Source organism: Cyanistes caeruleus, chromosome 4 (assembly GCF_971803275.1).
Source record: "Cyanistes caeruleus chromosome 4, bCyaCae1.hap1.1, whole genome shotgun sequence".
In the NCBI taxonomy this organism is placed as follows: Eukaryota; Metazoa; Chordata; class Aves; order Passeriformes; family Paridae; genus Cyanistes; species Cyanistes caeruleus.
The window spans coordinates 83069947-83082679 of NC_141704.1; the positions used below are offsets into that span (position 1 = coordinate 83069947).

The following is a 12733-nucleotide window of genomic DNA, read 5'->3' on the forward strand; positions in this document are numbered from 1 at the left end:
CTATTGAAATCCCAAATCCTGTGGTCAGAAACTGCTTTTCAAATACAAAAACAGGAAAAAAAAGCCATGGCTGAAATTCTTTTCAGTGGTTTATCACTTTGTGTCTTCACAAATTCATCCTCTTGCTAATTCACTGATCTTTAACCCTCAGCCCTTGGCTCTTTCTGAGAGAACAGCACCAAAACCAGTTCTGCAGCACCACTGTCAGGTTTCAGATGCAGTGATAAAGATCCAGCAGTTAAAGTTCCTACAAGCAGTATTTCAGAGGAGCTACTTCTTCACTCCATACCATGTGTGTCTATCACAGCACGTGGCTAATGGCCAATCTCTTCTCAAAGTAACAGATAAAACCAGTGATATTTAAACTGTCCTGCTCCAGCTTCCTGTTCCTGTTGGGTTTTTTTTCCCTTTAAAAACTTCATTGGTTAGCCTTCCCCCTTCCTGCCAGTGCACAACAGCATTGATTTACAATGGTTTGATATAAATTCTTTCCTTCTAAACATGCACCCTATTCAACCCATCCTCCTACACAGACTTAACCGATCCTCTGATCTTTTATTTTGTAATCATGTAATTGGATGTGCAATCTTCTGTACGATCTCAATTTTAGCTGAATAGACAGTCTTATAAACACCCTTTCAAAAGTGGATACTGACCTTGAGGTGAGGCTGAAGGGAGCAGCAAATCCAGGAAGGAGATGCGAAAGAGAAAGAGTTAGAGTTTGTGAAAACAGAGTCCAGAGATAAAGCAGTTCAAGAATAAAGGACAAAACAAGCAGATATAAATCAGGTAATGACACACAGACACACACAATCATTCACAAACACAGAGCTGCATGTTTTATAGACATCTAAAAAAAAAAAAAAAAAAAAAAAGAAATAAGAGAAAAAAGGACCTTTAGATTAGATTACACCATTTCAATTAGAGGCAACTTTCTGTAGAGAAAATAGTCTCCAATACTTAAAAGTTCTTGGAAAAAGAAAATAAGCCATCTTACAAGAAAACTCTGGATTTACATCACATCATTAGCAAGTACCCTTCTTCCAGAATTCTAATGAACATTTTGAAAATACAGAGTTTGACTATCTGAGATGAAACCTATTGTCTTCCTTTACAACATCATCTAAGGGCTTATTTTCTCTCCATGAGCAAGACAAGCAATTTTTTCACTTTTCCTGCAGATGATCCCAACTTGTCTAAAGGGACTGAACAGAAAGGAGAAAAACCCCAGCCTCTGAGTAAAGTCCTCGAGACCTGAAGACTTGTCAAAGCTAAAAGCTCATCTTTCTTAATTTTGACACTGAAGTCACCCCTTCCAAAGAGAAACAAAAAAAGCAGCTGCCTCTTCTTCCTGCCACATCATTCTCCTGTACCAGGTGCAATCTAAAAACAATAATGACCAAACAGGTAATTTTTGACAGTTCTCTCCAACATTGTTCAACAGCAGAACTGACCAAGACAAAATGCTGGAGTCCCCTGTAGAGCACGAGGTCCCATAGGTTCATTATTGCTTTTTTTACCCCAAATGTCTCCCGTATCTTTCATAGGCATCTGCTGTCAATTTCACTGATAACAGCAAGGCAAGGCACCAAGGAACCAGAAATACACATCTTTTCAATCTGGTTTTAAATTTCATGGTTTTTCAGTCCATAAAAGAGAGGCAAAGGAAATGTCCTTCTGTCCAAAGTAGCAATTTGGATTTTACAACATTTGTTGTACTTCTCCCATGGCAAAATTTCACTCTAAAAAGGCAGGATACAGGCTGGATAAAAATATTTCTATGGGACAGGCTAACTGCTATATTCTTTATTACTCTTGGTATATGGAGGCATGTAAATGAAATTTGAAGTCCTTATTTATGGCATAAATTTTACTATCAACCGTGCAGGGTGTTGAATTTGTACAAGCAGCTGTTGTTGGTCTGTAACAGATTAACCAGTGCAAAGGTACTTTTCTTTGGCTTCTGAACCAACATTCCTCAAATCCAGCTCTTCAAGGACAGCTGTTGTAAAGGCTTTATTATTTGGGGATTTGGGGAAAGATGAGACTTGTAAAATGCAAATACCACATCTCAGCGTTTGAAGTAACTTCTAAGGTTCCAAAAGCCTGGGTTAATTCATAAAGAAAAATGTGTAAGTAACAATTCTGACTGAAATCCAAGACTGCAAACAGATTTAACAAAAGGGAACAAAAATGTGAAAATAAAAAATTGGTTAAATATGGGAATAAATATGGTAAGGGGAAAAATGTAGGACTTCTCATTTTGTGTTTTGGGGATCCTTTGGTTGTGTTGTAATGATGTGATATTGTTTCTTCAGTTTAACAGTGAAAAACATACAGTCCACAACTCAGAACAGCCCAGGGGGGTTTAAATGAACCATACAGTTCTTCCAACTGCTGTTAAAGGTAGCATCTTTTGCTGGCACAGGATGAAGGCAAAACAGCGTGTACAGCACTATGCTGAGGTCACTTGCAATTTTCTGTGTGATACTGAAGTATTATTTAACCAGCTGCATGGGTTTTAAACAGAATAATTATTGCTACATCTCCATTTTGTTATGGAATAATTCCTTCTTCCAAAGAAAAATAAGTTTTGTGTAATTGCTAGCTCCTTTTCCAAGCTTTTGTTACAGAAGTACAAAGTATTTTTCAGAAGTGTGGATTTTTAGAATTACCATAATATTTACCCAAACAAAAATAAGGACTATGTGTGAAAGCACATTTAAATTAGAAAAAAAAAAGCTCTGTAAGTGTGCTATGACTCCAACTAAAGCAAGGCAGACACCTGCAAGTGTCAGCTTTTGGGAGGTAAATGGAGCTCTGCCATGGGCTGGGGCTGGAGCTCAGTTCATGGGCTACAAATCAGTGAAATTGAACAGGAGCACAGCAGGCAGCAGCCCCAAGCAAGCAGGACCAGGGACACACCAGACATGCTGGTCACAGAGCAGAATCACAGCTTCTATTTGCACCTTTCTCTTCCAGCAAGAGCACAATTGCAGCGTTCCTCCCAAAATCCAGCAGCACCAACACTCACAGGGACAGCAGACAATGGCAATGCCAGCTGGCAGGCTCACAGAAACACACTCTCCTTGTAAACACATCTCCTGAACTTTAAAGGTAGAGCCAACTTGAGTCTGATCACTTGGTGAGGATCAAAACAATGAGATGTGAAAGCTTAGGCATTTTAATTAAGAAATCTGTATTTTAACCAAAGCTGTTGGTTATTCCAGCTACATTTTTTTTTCCCACATGCTTGTGTCATTACAGGGAGTGGAATGAGCCTGCTACATCTGTCTGAGATGTACTTAGGATGGAGTTTATGTAATGGTTTTCAGTCAACTTTTGAATTCCCCTTGTCTGCCAGTGAGTGATTGTGTGTATTTATTACTCTGTCACTCCTTCAAAGCAATCTGACAGGGAACAACAGGCATTTGATCTTCCTTGTGTCTGTCAGAGCAGAAAGGCTATTTATGTTTACCCCTTTTGAAATGTTCTCTTGATACAAAGAATGATGGCTGGTCTTTTTTCTAGGTTGGTATTTGGAGGGCTAGGGAAGAGATGGAAGGCAGAGCCAGAAGGTTTGTGTATGCATCATGCACACATGTGTGCATGGGTCTAAGAGCACAAACCCAGCCACAGATGGCCACAATGGAGCACTAAAATTACTATTTCACTGCCTTACTGGCAATTACTGCATATTCCCTTTGTTCTTTCTGTACTCCAAGACAATGCCAGGACCTGACAACTTTTATTTTTACTGTACCAGTTGTATGAAAGACAGTTTTGGTGGGGTTTTTTCTGCTCCTTTCACACTAGGTTGTGAGTATGGATACTCCCATATTGCTCAAAGATGTTGAGTGAAATAAAGCTACAGAACAGCTTTTGAAGGGATGTAATAAAGGCAGGTAACAATGAAACTGATATGCAGACTAGGCTCATTATTTACCTGATGCACTTTCTCCTCACCTTTATAATTATTTTAATTATACACTCTGCTGATCTAACAGCTGGATTAGGAGATATCTGCTAAATAAAATCCATTATTGCTACAATATAAGGCAGATGACAACTCCTACACTCTTTACAGATAATAGACATGAGAGGGAGTGCTGGAAAACCACCTTGATTTAATGATAAAAACAAGCAGCACTTCAGCACTACAGAAAATGTGGCAGGAAAAGAAGCCTTGAAGAAAGTTCACAATAATTTCTGGCATTCCTCTAGTGCAGGGTCTTTCCTGGAGGGTCCAAGGTCAGATCCTCAGTCTCAGATCAGCAGACAAACCACGCTCTGAGCCAGCCCAGTGCTGAAGGTTGCCAAGGAGCTGGTGTGCTCTCAGTGCCATGGAATCCATGGAATCACTCTCTGCAGGACAGGGTAGGACAGTCCAGGGCTGCTGGGACAGGGAGGGAACACCAGGTCTGGGTGGCAGCTCCTCCAGCCCCACTGCTCACCACACCTGGGGCTCTCTGACCTTCTATTTCAGAACTGCAATATCACAAATTGCAGCTTCTCCCAGAACACAGGAGGAGGGAAAGAATGGGAAATAAAGGAGAGCTAAATAAAGAACAAATCAAAGGAGGGTATCCCATTGTATGAGAAAGGTGGGGATGGACTGAGGAGCCACCATAAAATCACTGTGGTGGGGTTTTTATCTGCTGCTCTCTACAGATGGATTTGCAATTACTGGCAGTGTCTCTGTGCCTCTCTTTTCCTCCTTAGATGTAGGTTTCAAAAGCAATTAGTGAGTCTGAGTCTGCTCCTAAGGCCCTTTAACAAAGGCTGATTCCAGGAGCAGAAGCTTTCTGAAAGTCAGCACACTTTCAGGTGTCTGCAGTTAAATACCTGTAAGCAAATGTGCCTGCATCTTTTATTCCTGTCTGCTCCCAGAAGTCATGTTCATATGAAGTGTTTTTTGTTTTCCCCCTGTGAAACTTGACATGGGACTTGAGGTGAAATGCTGATCTTGTATGCAGATACAGCCAGGCTGAGAAGAAAGAAATTACTTCTTCCTTTCCTAGCTTGGAAATCATGAAAATCTTAATATTCAACAGATCTGTGTGCTCAGAGGTGGAGCTGGACTAACTGTGGGCCTGATCACTTCTTTCCATTACAAAACCCTGTCCTCAGTTGCTGCCAAATGTTCAAAAGCTGTGCTGCTATTTCCCATGACAGGTTCAACCTAACTGGGGATTTTGGGGAAGAATTTCAGCCGTGTCCTTCACAAGAGGCAGCATTTTTATGGAAAAAGTTTGTTCATATATGGTTAAAATTGTATTGTTTCACATAAAATGTGAATTAAAATTATAAGGCAATCTTCATTTCAGAATATCCAAAGTTTTGAGTGATTCACCTTAGAACTTTAATGTTCCCTTAAGCTACAGATTTTTGAGGGAAGTGGATGAAAACCACAACAGATTCTGCCTTGTAATAATGCCACGCAACTAGAAGACAAATATATTTGATTTGCTGTTATGTTTTATGGCAGCAAAATGGTTTGAAGTATTTTAAAATAATATTTAATTGTTTCAGGTTTTCCAATGCCTGAATCAGAGTTCAATTTATTTTTGGAGGACTATAATCAGTTAAGACAATACAGAATTACAGCTACACCATCTCTCAAGGTTAACTTTAGCAGTGATGATTATGACTTTTTAAACACCTTTCTTTAAATTTGACAACATATCTTTAAATTATGAATATGCCTTGATGTGGTTCTTGCCTAGGAATGCCCTAAAAAACTATTTAAAAATCCACAGAAACAACAAACTTGAAAACCAAAGACAATTATTCCAAGATATGAGTAGCAGTTTGAAAGTAAATATTTCAGCTTCAAACTGCTGACTTAACTTAGGGCATAATTTACTAGTACAGTTTCCTTTACACTATTCTAGGAAACTGTAAAGCTGATGGAAAATACAGCTAATTTCTCTCTCCTTCTATCCTCCATAGAACACTGCACAAATATATCTGTCTCAAAGACAGACAAAATGGGATGCTGCATTCTGCTGTTCACATTTTTCAGCATTTTTCATTTCTCATTTTTGAGATCTCACAATGTTTTTTTAATCTTTTATTTACTGCTGAGAAGAAATATTTAAGATGAGAGGTATACCTTTTGGCTTCTACAAATCAAAAGTTGGAAGGCTTCTTGTAAAGGGCATCCTTAAATTCTTTTCAGGGAAGCTCTCTAAATTCTCTTTCTTAAAATAGCCACTAATTCCAGCTGTCCTTAACAGGACTGCTGGTATTCCACAGCTGAGTGCTGTCTTCCTTTGTTCCCAAAGGACAGTTTCCTTCAGGAAAAAAACAAGCCCTGTGTCCTCACAAGAACTACCTATCTTATGTAGTGAGTGTGGCAAATGAAAATCAATTTTCAGCCTGCAGCTGGAAGCAGGAGTTCCATGTGTGCTCACTCAGTGCTGGCTTCTGGAGACACACACACACAGATATTCTTCATCCACCCCCCGAGTACAGAGCCAGCTCTTATTTGCACAGTATGTGCACTCCAACAGAGCTTTCTACAAACTGCTCTGAAGGCTGTGATGGCCATGTCCCAGATAAGGAGCATTACCTTTTGTTTGTTTGTTGTTACAGGATAGTCATCACAATAAAACTCAATAATAAGTCAATACTGACCTCTGCCAATGACACCTTTTAGAACACTTGGAGAACACTGAGTTTTAGCTGGCTCAGGCAGAACTGGTAGCAAGAGATTAGGACCAAGGGTAAAACACAGCAAGAGAATTGGGATTAAATAGCAACAGCTTCTGTTGGGCTGGAATCAGGGAGAGCAGCAGCCAGGTTCCTCTGGAGCGTGGTCACGAGCAGCCACACGAGCAGGTCCTGTTTGGGCTGGGGCAGAAGCGGCACGGCAGCAGCCCCAGACAGCAGCAGCAGCAGCAGAATGGCCACATTCCAGCCCAGAGGAGGACACAGGAGCCTGCAGGACACTCACTTTCCCAGGAGGTCCCACACAAACCCCCCCAGGTGCTGTGGTGAGGGGACAGACACCTGGCAGGGAGGGGGCAGCTTGGGGGAGCCGTGATTCCTGACAAACACCCCCACAAAAGCAAACAGAACCACACAGCTCGGGACAGCCGTGGGACAGGGGAGGGAACGGCAAGGGAGGAAACAGAACACAGAGTGAAAAGTTACAGAGAGACAGGAGGTTATGGAATGGCAATACAAAGAGCAAACAGTTAGTTACAAAGGAAGTGAATAACCAGACAGCTACAAAACCCTCCACACCACCACCTCAGGGGACAGAAACAAAACCTATGGGGCTGCTCACCCACAGGAGAAATGTGGAATTAGGGCCCACCTTCCCAAAAGAAAAAGCAAAATCCTCCCCACAGAGAATAAATATATACCAATGAGCTCGTGCTTTCAAGCTTGTGTTGACTTTAGTATATTTTACAACTTTTGCATAGCATGCACCATACTTAACACGTGTTTTTTTTTAATATCTTTCATCTGAAAAGCGATGTCTCCCACTCAGTAATTGCTACTGAAGAGTGGAAACATTTCCCTTCATGTTAACTTCAGCACAAGGCAGCTTTGCCTGCATTGAAAAGGTTAAAAGAACAGTTTTCTGTTTTTAATTTCATCTTCCTCTCCCTACTGTCTTTTCCTGTGTCCCTCTGTGCCCACCTCCCCAGCAGGTGACACATCTCTTGTGTGGATGGAAGTGTGGTGCCACCTCCCTGCCCCTGCCAGCACACGGTGCAGCTGCCACAGAGAGCTGGCAAAAGGGAAATCTACAGGCAAGAGAGACTCTCCTTTGGAAAAATCCCATTTGTTTCTGTGCACTGAGTCTCTGGATGTGACTTCTCACCTTGCTGCAGTGGAACACTCACTGTTCCTGACAGGCACAGCAATATTTGCTGTTCAGCTCGCTGACAATTGCTTCTGCAGGCACTACAGCTCTTCTTTGCACAAGAGTTTGATCAGCTGTAGAAGCATTAGAAGTCAAGATAATTTCTAGCTTGCTCTGCATGGACCACAGCTTAGGAAAGACTTTTAAAAGAGAATATTGCCTGTTTTTATTCTCCTGGAAACCAAGACTCTTCTAGTTCTAAAACACAAATGTAACATGCCTGGATATACAGGTTCAGCCATGAAAGAATATTTTATAAACAAGCATTGTAGATAAAAAGAGGACCAACCTATATGTGAAATAGGCATGATGAAATCTCTGCTTTGTGCAAAAACTCACAAGAAGAAAGCAAGCTTTCAGGGAATAATTGTTTGGGGGAGCGGTTGAAAACAACTAAGGTCAAAGAGAAATTCCAACAATTATTCAGAAAAAGAGAAATTACCAGTCAAAACCTCACCATAAAGTATCTGGAAGTTTCTATCTCCTTCTCCAGTGATGTGTTTAAATTACAGTTCTGCCTGAAAAATCACTTCAGGTGTTGATAACTTGGCTAATTCACCACACTAACAGATTAGATCTTTAGATCATGAAGACTTTCTCCATTTCCACTTAGAGTGGTTATAGAACATGAATAGTTTTAGATTTTTCTCCTCCCCTTGATTTATTCAGCTGCTGGCAGCCACACGATAACAAAAGCAGTCTTTTCTTTACACGGTCAAAATACCTATTATAATTACTAGAAATAAAACATATTCTGTCTTACCTCAGTACTGGTAGAAAAGATAAGTTGAAATGAGATGAGGACCACTCAATTTTTTGTAAGACAGAAGATCAAGTGGTAAGAAGGAATGGATAAAAATGAATAGTCAAAGTATTTACCAAATTGTTATGGAATTTGGGGGTTTTATGCTTTCATTGTAAGACTTTAATCTGTGACTGAAACATCAAGAAACTACAAACAGGACAAACAAGAACTGCTTTGCAGATGCCTTGAAATGCATCTTTTCCGAGAAAAAGCTTGCTTTCTAACTCTTTGAAGATGGTGCAGTCATTTCTGTCTATAAAAGAGGAGACTCATCCTAATTTCTCTTCCTTGTTACTTTTCCTTTGTAGACTATAAATTTCTTTGTTTATAGGACACTTGTGTCTACTCAGTTTTTGAAGCTGCAAGTCAAATCATTATTAGTTCCTAATGCTAATGTAATAAAAAAATCAGCTTGCATTAAAAGCATCTGTGAGAGAATTCTCTTCCTGCCATTTCGATCTCCTCTAGGAATCAGGCTGAGGAATGATGAATATTTCTGATTTTCTTTTCCAAAACAGTAGTTACTTCTCCACAAAGAAAAAAAAAATATTAAAGCACTATGAATATATTTCTTTGTTATCTTCTATGTTATTTCTGATAGAAGTAAGGGGATAGCTTGTACCTGTTCCCTGGCCAACTTGCCTGCCCTAAAGAGGATGACATGGGGAATGTCACACCTGAGATGGGGACCCCAACAGGACTGAAGAAAATCACACAGACAAATTACTTGTAGCTTTTTCATGTCTATACTCAACAACAGCAGCCTGAATGTTCTGCTGATTACATTAGGTACCAACAGGCTGAATAATGCATCACTTAGGAGAAAAGGGAAGAAATTAAAAAAGAATATATCCTCACTTCTGGGTGTTCGAGCTTATGTCGCAGGTACAAAGAATTTTGGTTAAAGAAAACTAACAGGGTGTTGCTTACAGTCACAAAGATAGAAGAAGCCCAGCTGGCAAGCTGAAATGTTCCAGAGCTCTGTACATTTCAGGGAAAAGAGAATGGATTCTTTAAAAAGAGTTTTTCAAATCATTCAGAGGAGCCCATAATTCGACAATCAGCAAGTCATGAAAAATAGCCACTGATTGCAGAACCTGAAATGTTCTCCACTTAGCTGCCCTAGTCCTCCTGAGACTAAATTGTAGAGTACTTAAATAGTGAAAAGACAGAAATTAGAAAGACTATTCTGGCACAAGGCAAATGGGAATAACCAAATTTCCACTTTGCTGCTCCAAGTTTGTGATTTTTTTCATTGGGAATGGTAAAGTAAACAAAAAACCCCAAACAGGTATTACTGCCCAGAAATTTGCCCTTGGCCCACTGCAAGATGAGAAAATGACAGAGCACAGAATCTAATCCAGGTCTTTCCCAAGATCTATTACTTATATTTGTGATACAAATGTCATGGCATCATAATTAATTCTAATTTTTCCTTGGGACATTACAGTTTTGAGTCTCCTGGCTCCAAGAGAAGGATGGAAAGTGTTGAAAAGTGCTGAATGAAGTTTTGCATGGACAAAAGCAAATCTGCTCATCAGGCTTCACTTGGGCCAAAGTTTACCTGTGTCCCTACCAGTACTGTATTATGAAGCCACTTGTCAGAAGATTCTGAGTAAATAGTATCAGAAGTGCTGAAAAGGCATTTTTCTTATTTGTTTTTGTGAAAGCAATGCTTTCACAATTATATCAATTTATTTATTGTATCAAAATATTATTGTATCATAATATTTATTGTATCGAAATTCATTGTATCAAAACAACAAACTGCTTTACAAAATTTCAGCAACTTTTCCTCCCCTACTCCATTCCCCTCCAGCTCTATCTGCCTTTCTAGTTCTACCTACATCAGCACTATTTTTGAGTCAACAGGGAAGAAAAAGCACATGCTAAGACACCCTTTTCCTAACAATAACAGCAAAGGAACAAAGACAGAAAAACTCTAAGTAGACTTTCCCCAAACAGACACTTGAAGGTTTTTAAGACAAGAAAAACGACCGATATTTAACGACCAGAAAAACGACCGATATTTAACATTAACTACATCTTTTGGTCCTCTTCTAAGGACTTGACAGCACTCTCACCTTTCCAGTTCTGCTATCTTCTTGTCCTTGTCATTCTTCTCATTTTCCATCTCCTTGAGGATGTCCAGGAGCCGATCCACCTCCGCCTGGGCCTTGCCGGACTCCTCGCGGTACCGCGCCACGTCGCGCTCCAGCTGCTGCGTGTGCTCGCTCAGCTCGGGGCTGGCCCTCGCCTCCAGGGCTGCCTCGTGAGCCTGCCACAAACAGGTCCAACAAAAAACACACCTCAGTCACCTCCACCTGCTCTACAGCTGCTCTTTACCTCTGATGCTGTGACAATTCCAGGATGCTGTCCAGGTATCTATATCAAAATGGCGAGATTAATTTAATTATTGCACAGCCCAAGCTATTTTCAAGTATGGGGAAATACTATGCAGGAAAATAAAAAATTAAAACAAATTTAGTTTGGGTTTTTTTTTTTTAATTAAGCCTAAAAGAAATACGTGATTTTTAATCTGAAACAGAACCGAGAAAGAAACAGAAATGTGAAAAGAAAGGTTTAACTTCTTTGGAAGGAAAAAAACAATTAAAAGCAAGTGTGAGTGTAAAAGTTCCTAAAATACACTTTTAAAACAGTGATAGGACAACAGATTCAGTTATTTAAGGTATTTTAACCTATATATCCAAGAAGAAGAAATCACAGGTTAATGGCCTCATCAATATGCAAAGTGTCAGACCTTGGCACAGATGGTGCTGATGTGCTCAAGCCCAGCTAACTACTGAAATTAGCTTTGCTTACTTATCTAGGAAATACATTTTCCACATCAGGCTACTGGGACAAAAAGTACATCTGGACTGAGGATGACATGGTCCCAATGCAGAGATTGTTTGGGGAGGTTTTTCAATGGTTTGGCTTGTTACAAAAATCACAAATTTATTAGTAAACCTACTTCAGTAGCTCCCAGTGTTGTAAGAGACAGGAGGAATGCAGTATTCATGCTGGAAGTTAAACCAGCAGGCTAAGGACTAAGACCCCTCTGCTCGTGGGGGCAGGGTGAGAGAAGAAGGGTCTTGCTCTCAAATTGAACTGCAATTTGATATCAATTAAAGCTATTTCAGAATTGCTCAGAATTGCTCCAGTGAATAGCAAGTTTGATGGAGCTATTCTGCTGATCAGGACTGCCTGCAGAACCCAAGGCCTTGCTCTTCTCAAAACAAACCCACGGCAGAAAATACAACCACAGACTTTTCTTCCCTCTGTGTGCAGCTGTGGAAAGTTGTTTCACAAGCTGCCAGCGTTCTGCTCCAAAGCACACTGAGTCTAGATCTGATAGAATAGGACTCTGTTGCTTTTAAAGGTAATTGGAGAGAACTGCAGCAGTAAAAAATTCGGGGCAGAAAGCTGCTGCTTCCAAAGAACCAAACAGCAAAATTACATTTGGCTAAATCTGTTTAGTTATTCAGTAAAGTAAGACTGGAGGAAAATATCCATTTGTTGACCCCCAACATTTTTTGCCTTGAAGTGTCTAGTTTTTAATTAGCTTATTTAAAGCCAAGGCCACATTCTAGCAGAATCCAGGAGACTCCTGGAGCAGAATATTCCAGGACTGTCTTGATGCCTGTTTTTAATGGGACTGACCTTGTTCCAGGGCCTTAGCCCTGCAGCTCTTGTCTCAGGGTCAATTCTAAGCTGTTGTGGCTGTTTTTTTTTAAAAAAACAAGAATTCCAGAAAGCTGATTAAGCTGGACAGTATTTTATCCTAGAACAAAATGCTTGGCACTCCCCAGGTCTCCCAGGCAGATGTCAGCAATAGTGCCCAATAACCAAAACTGGTGCAAGAGTGGAGCCCTTTCCTCAGGTAACACATTTAGCAACATTTAGGAGGCTCCCTGGTTGTGAGTGACTTTCCAGTCAAACCCTGACCCTCCAGAGCCACTGACCTGCAGGACTGCAAACCCTGTCCAGGGCTGAGGCTGCCCCAAGCGCATCCTCATCAGCCTGGAGGCTTTGGGAAGCCTTTTGGG

At 40.5% G+C, this 12733-nt stretch overlaps 1 protein-coding gene across 31 annotated transcripts in view; it reads right to left on the reverse strand.

Annotated features, from left to right (window-relative positions):
* ERC1 (ELKS/RAB6-interacting/CAST family member 1) overlaps positions 1-12733 on the reverse strand; it is a 272618-nt gene that overhangs the window by 143386 nt on the left and 116499 nt on the right. For all 31 annotated transcript variants that reach the window (XR_015285955.1, XR_015285954.1, XR_015285957.1 and 28 more), the window contains one exon: positions 10769-10962. Coding sequence is in view for 25 of the 31 variants with exons in the window: in XM_086886167.1 (XP_086742293.1) it covers positions 10769-10962 (194 nt within the window). In the remaining 6 variants the exon portion in view is untranslated. The remainder of the gene's footprint in view (positions 1-10768; positions 10963-12733) is intronic.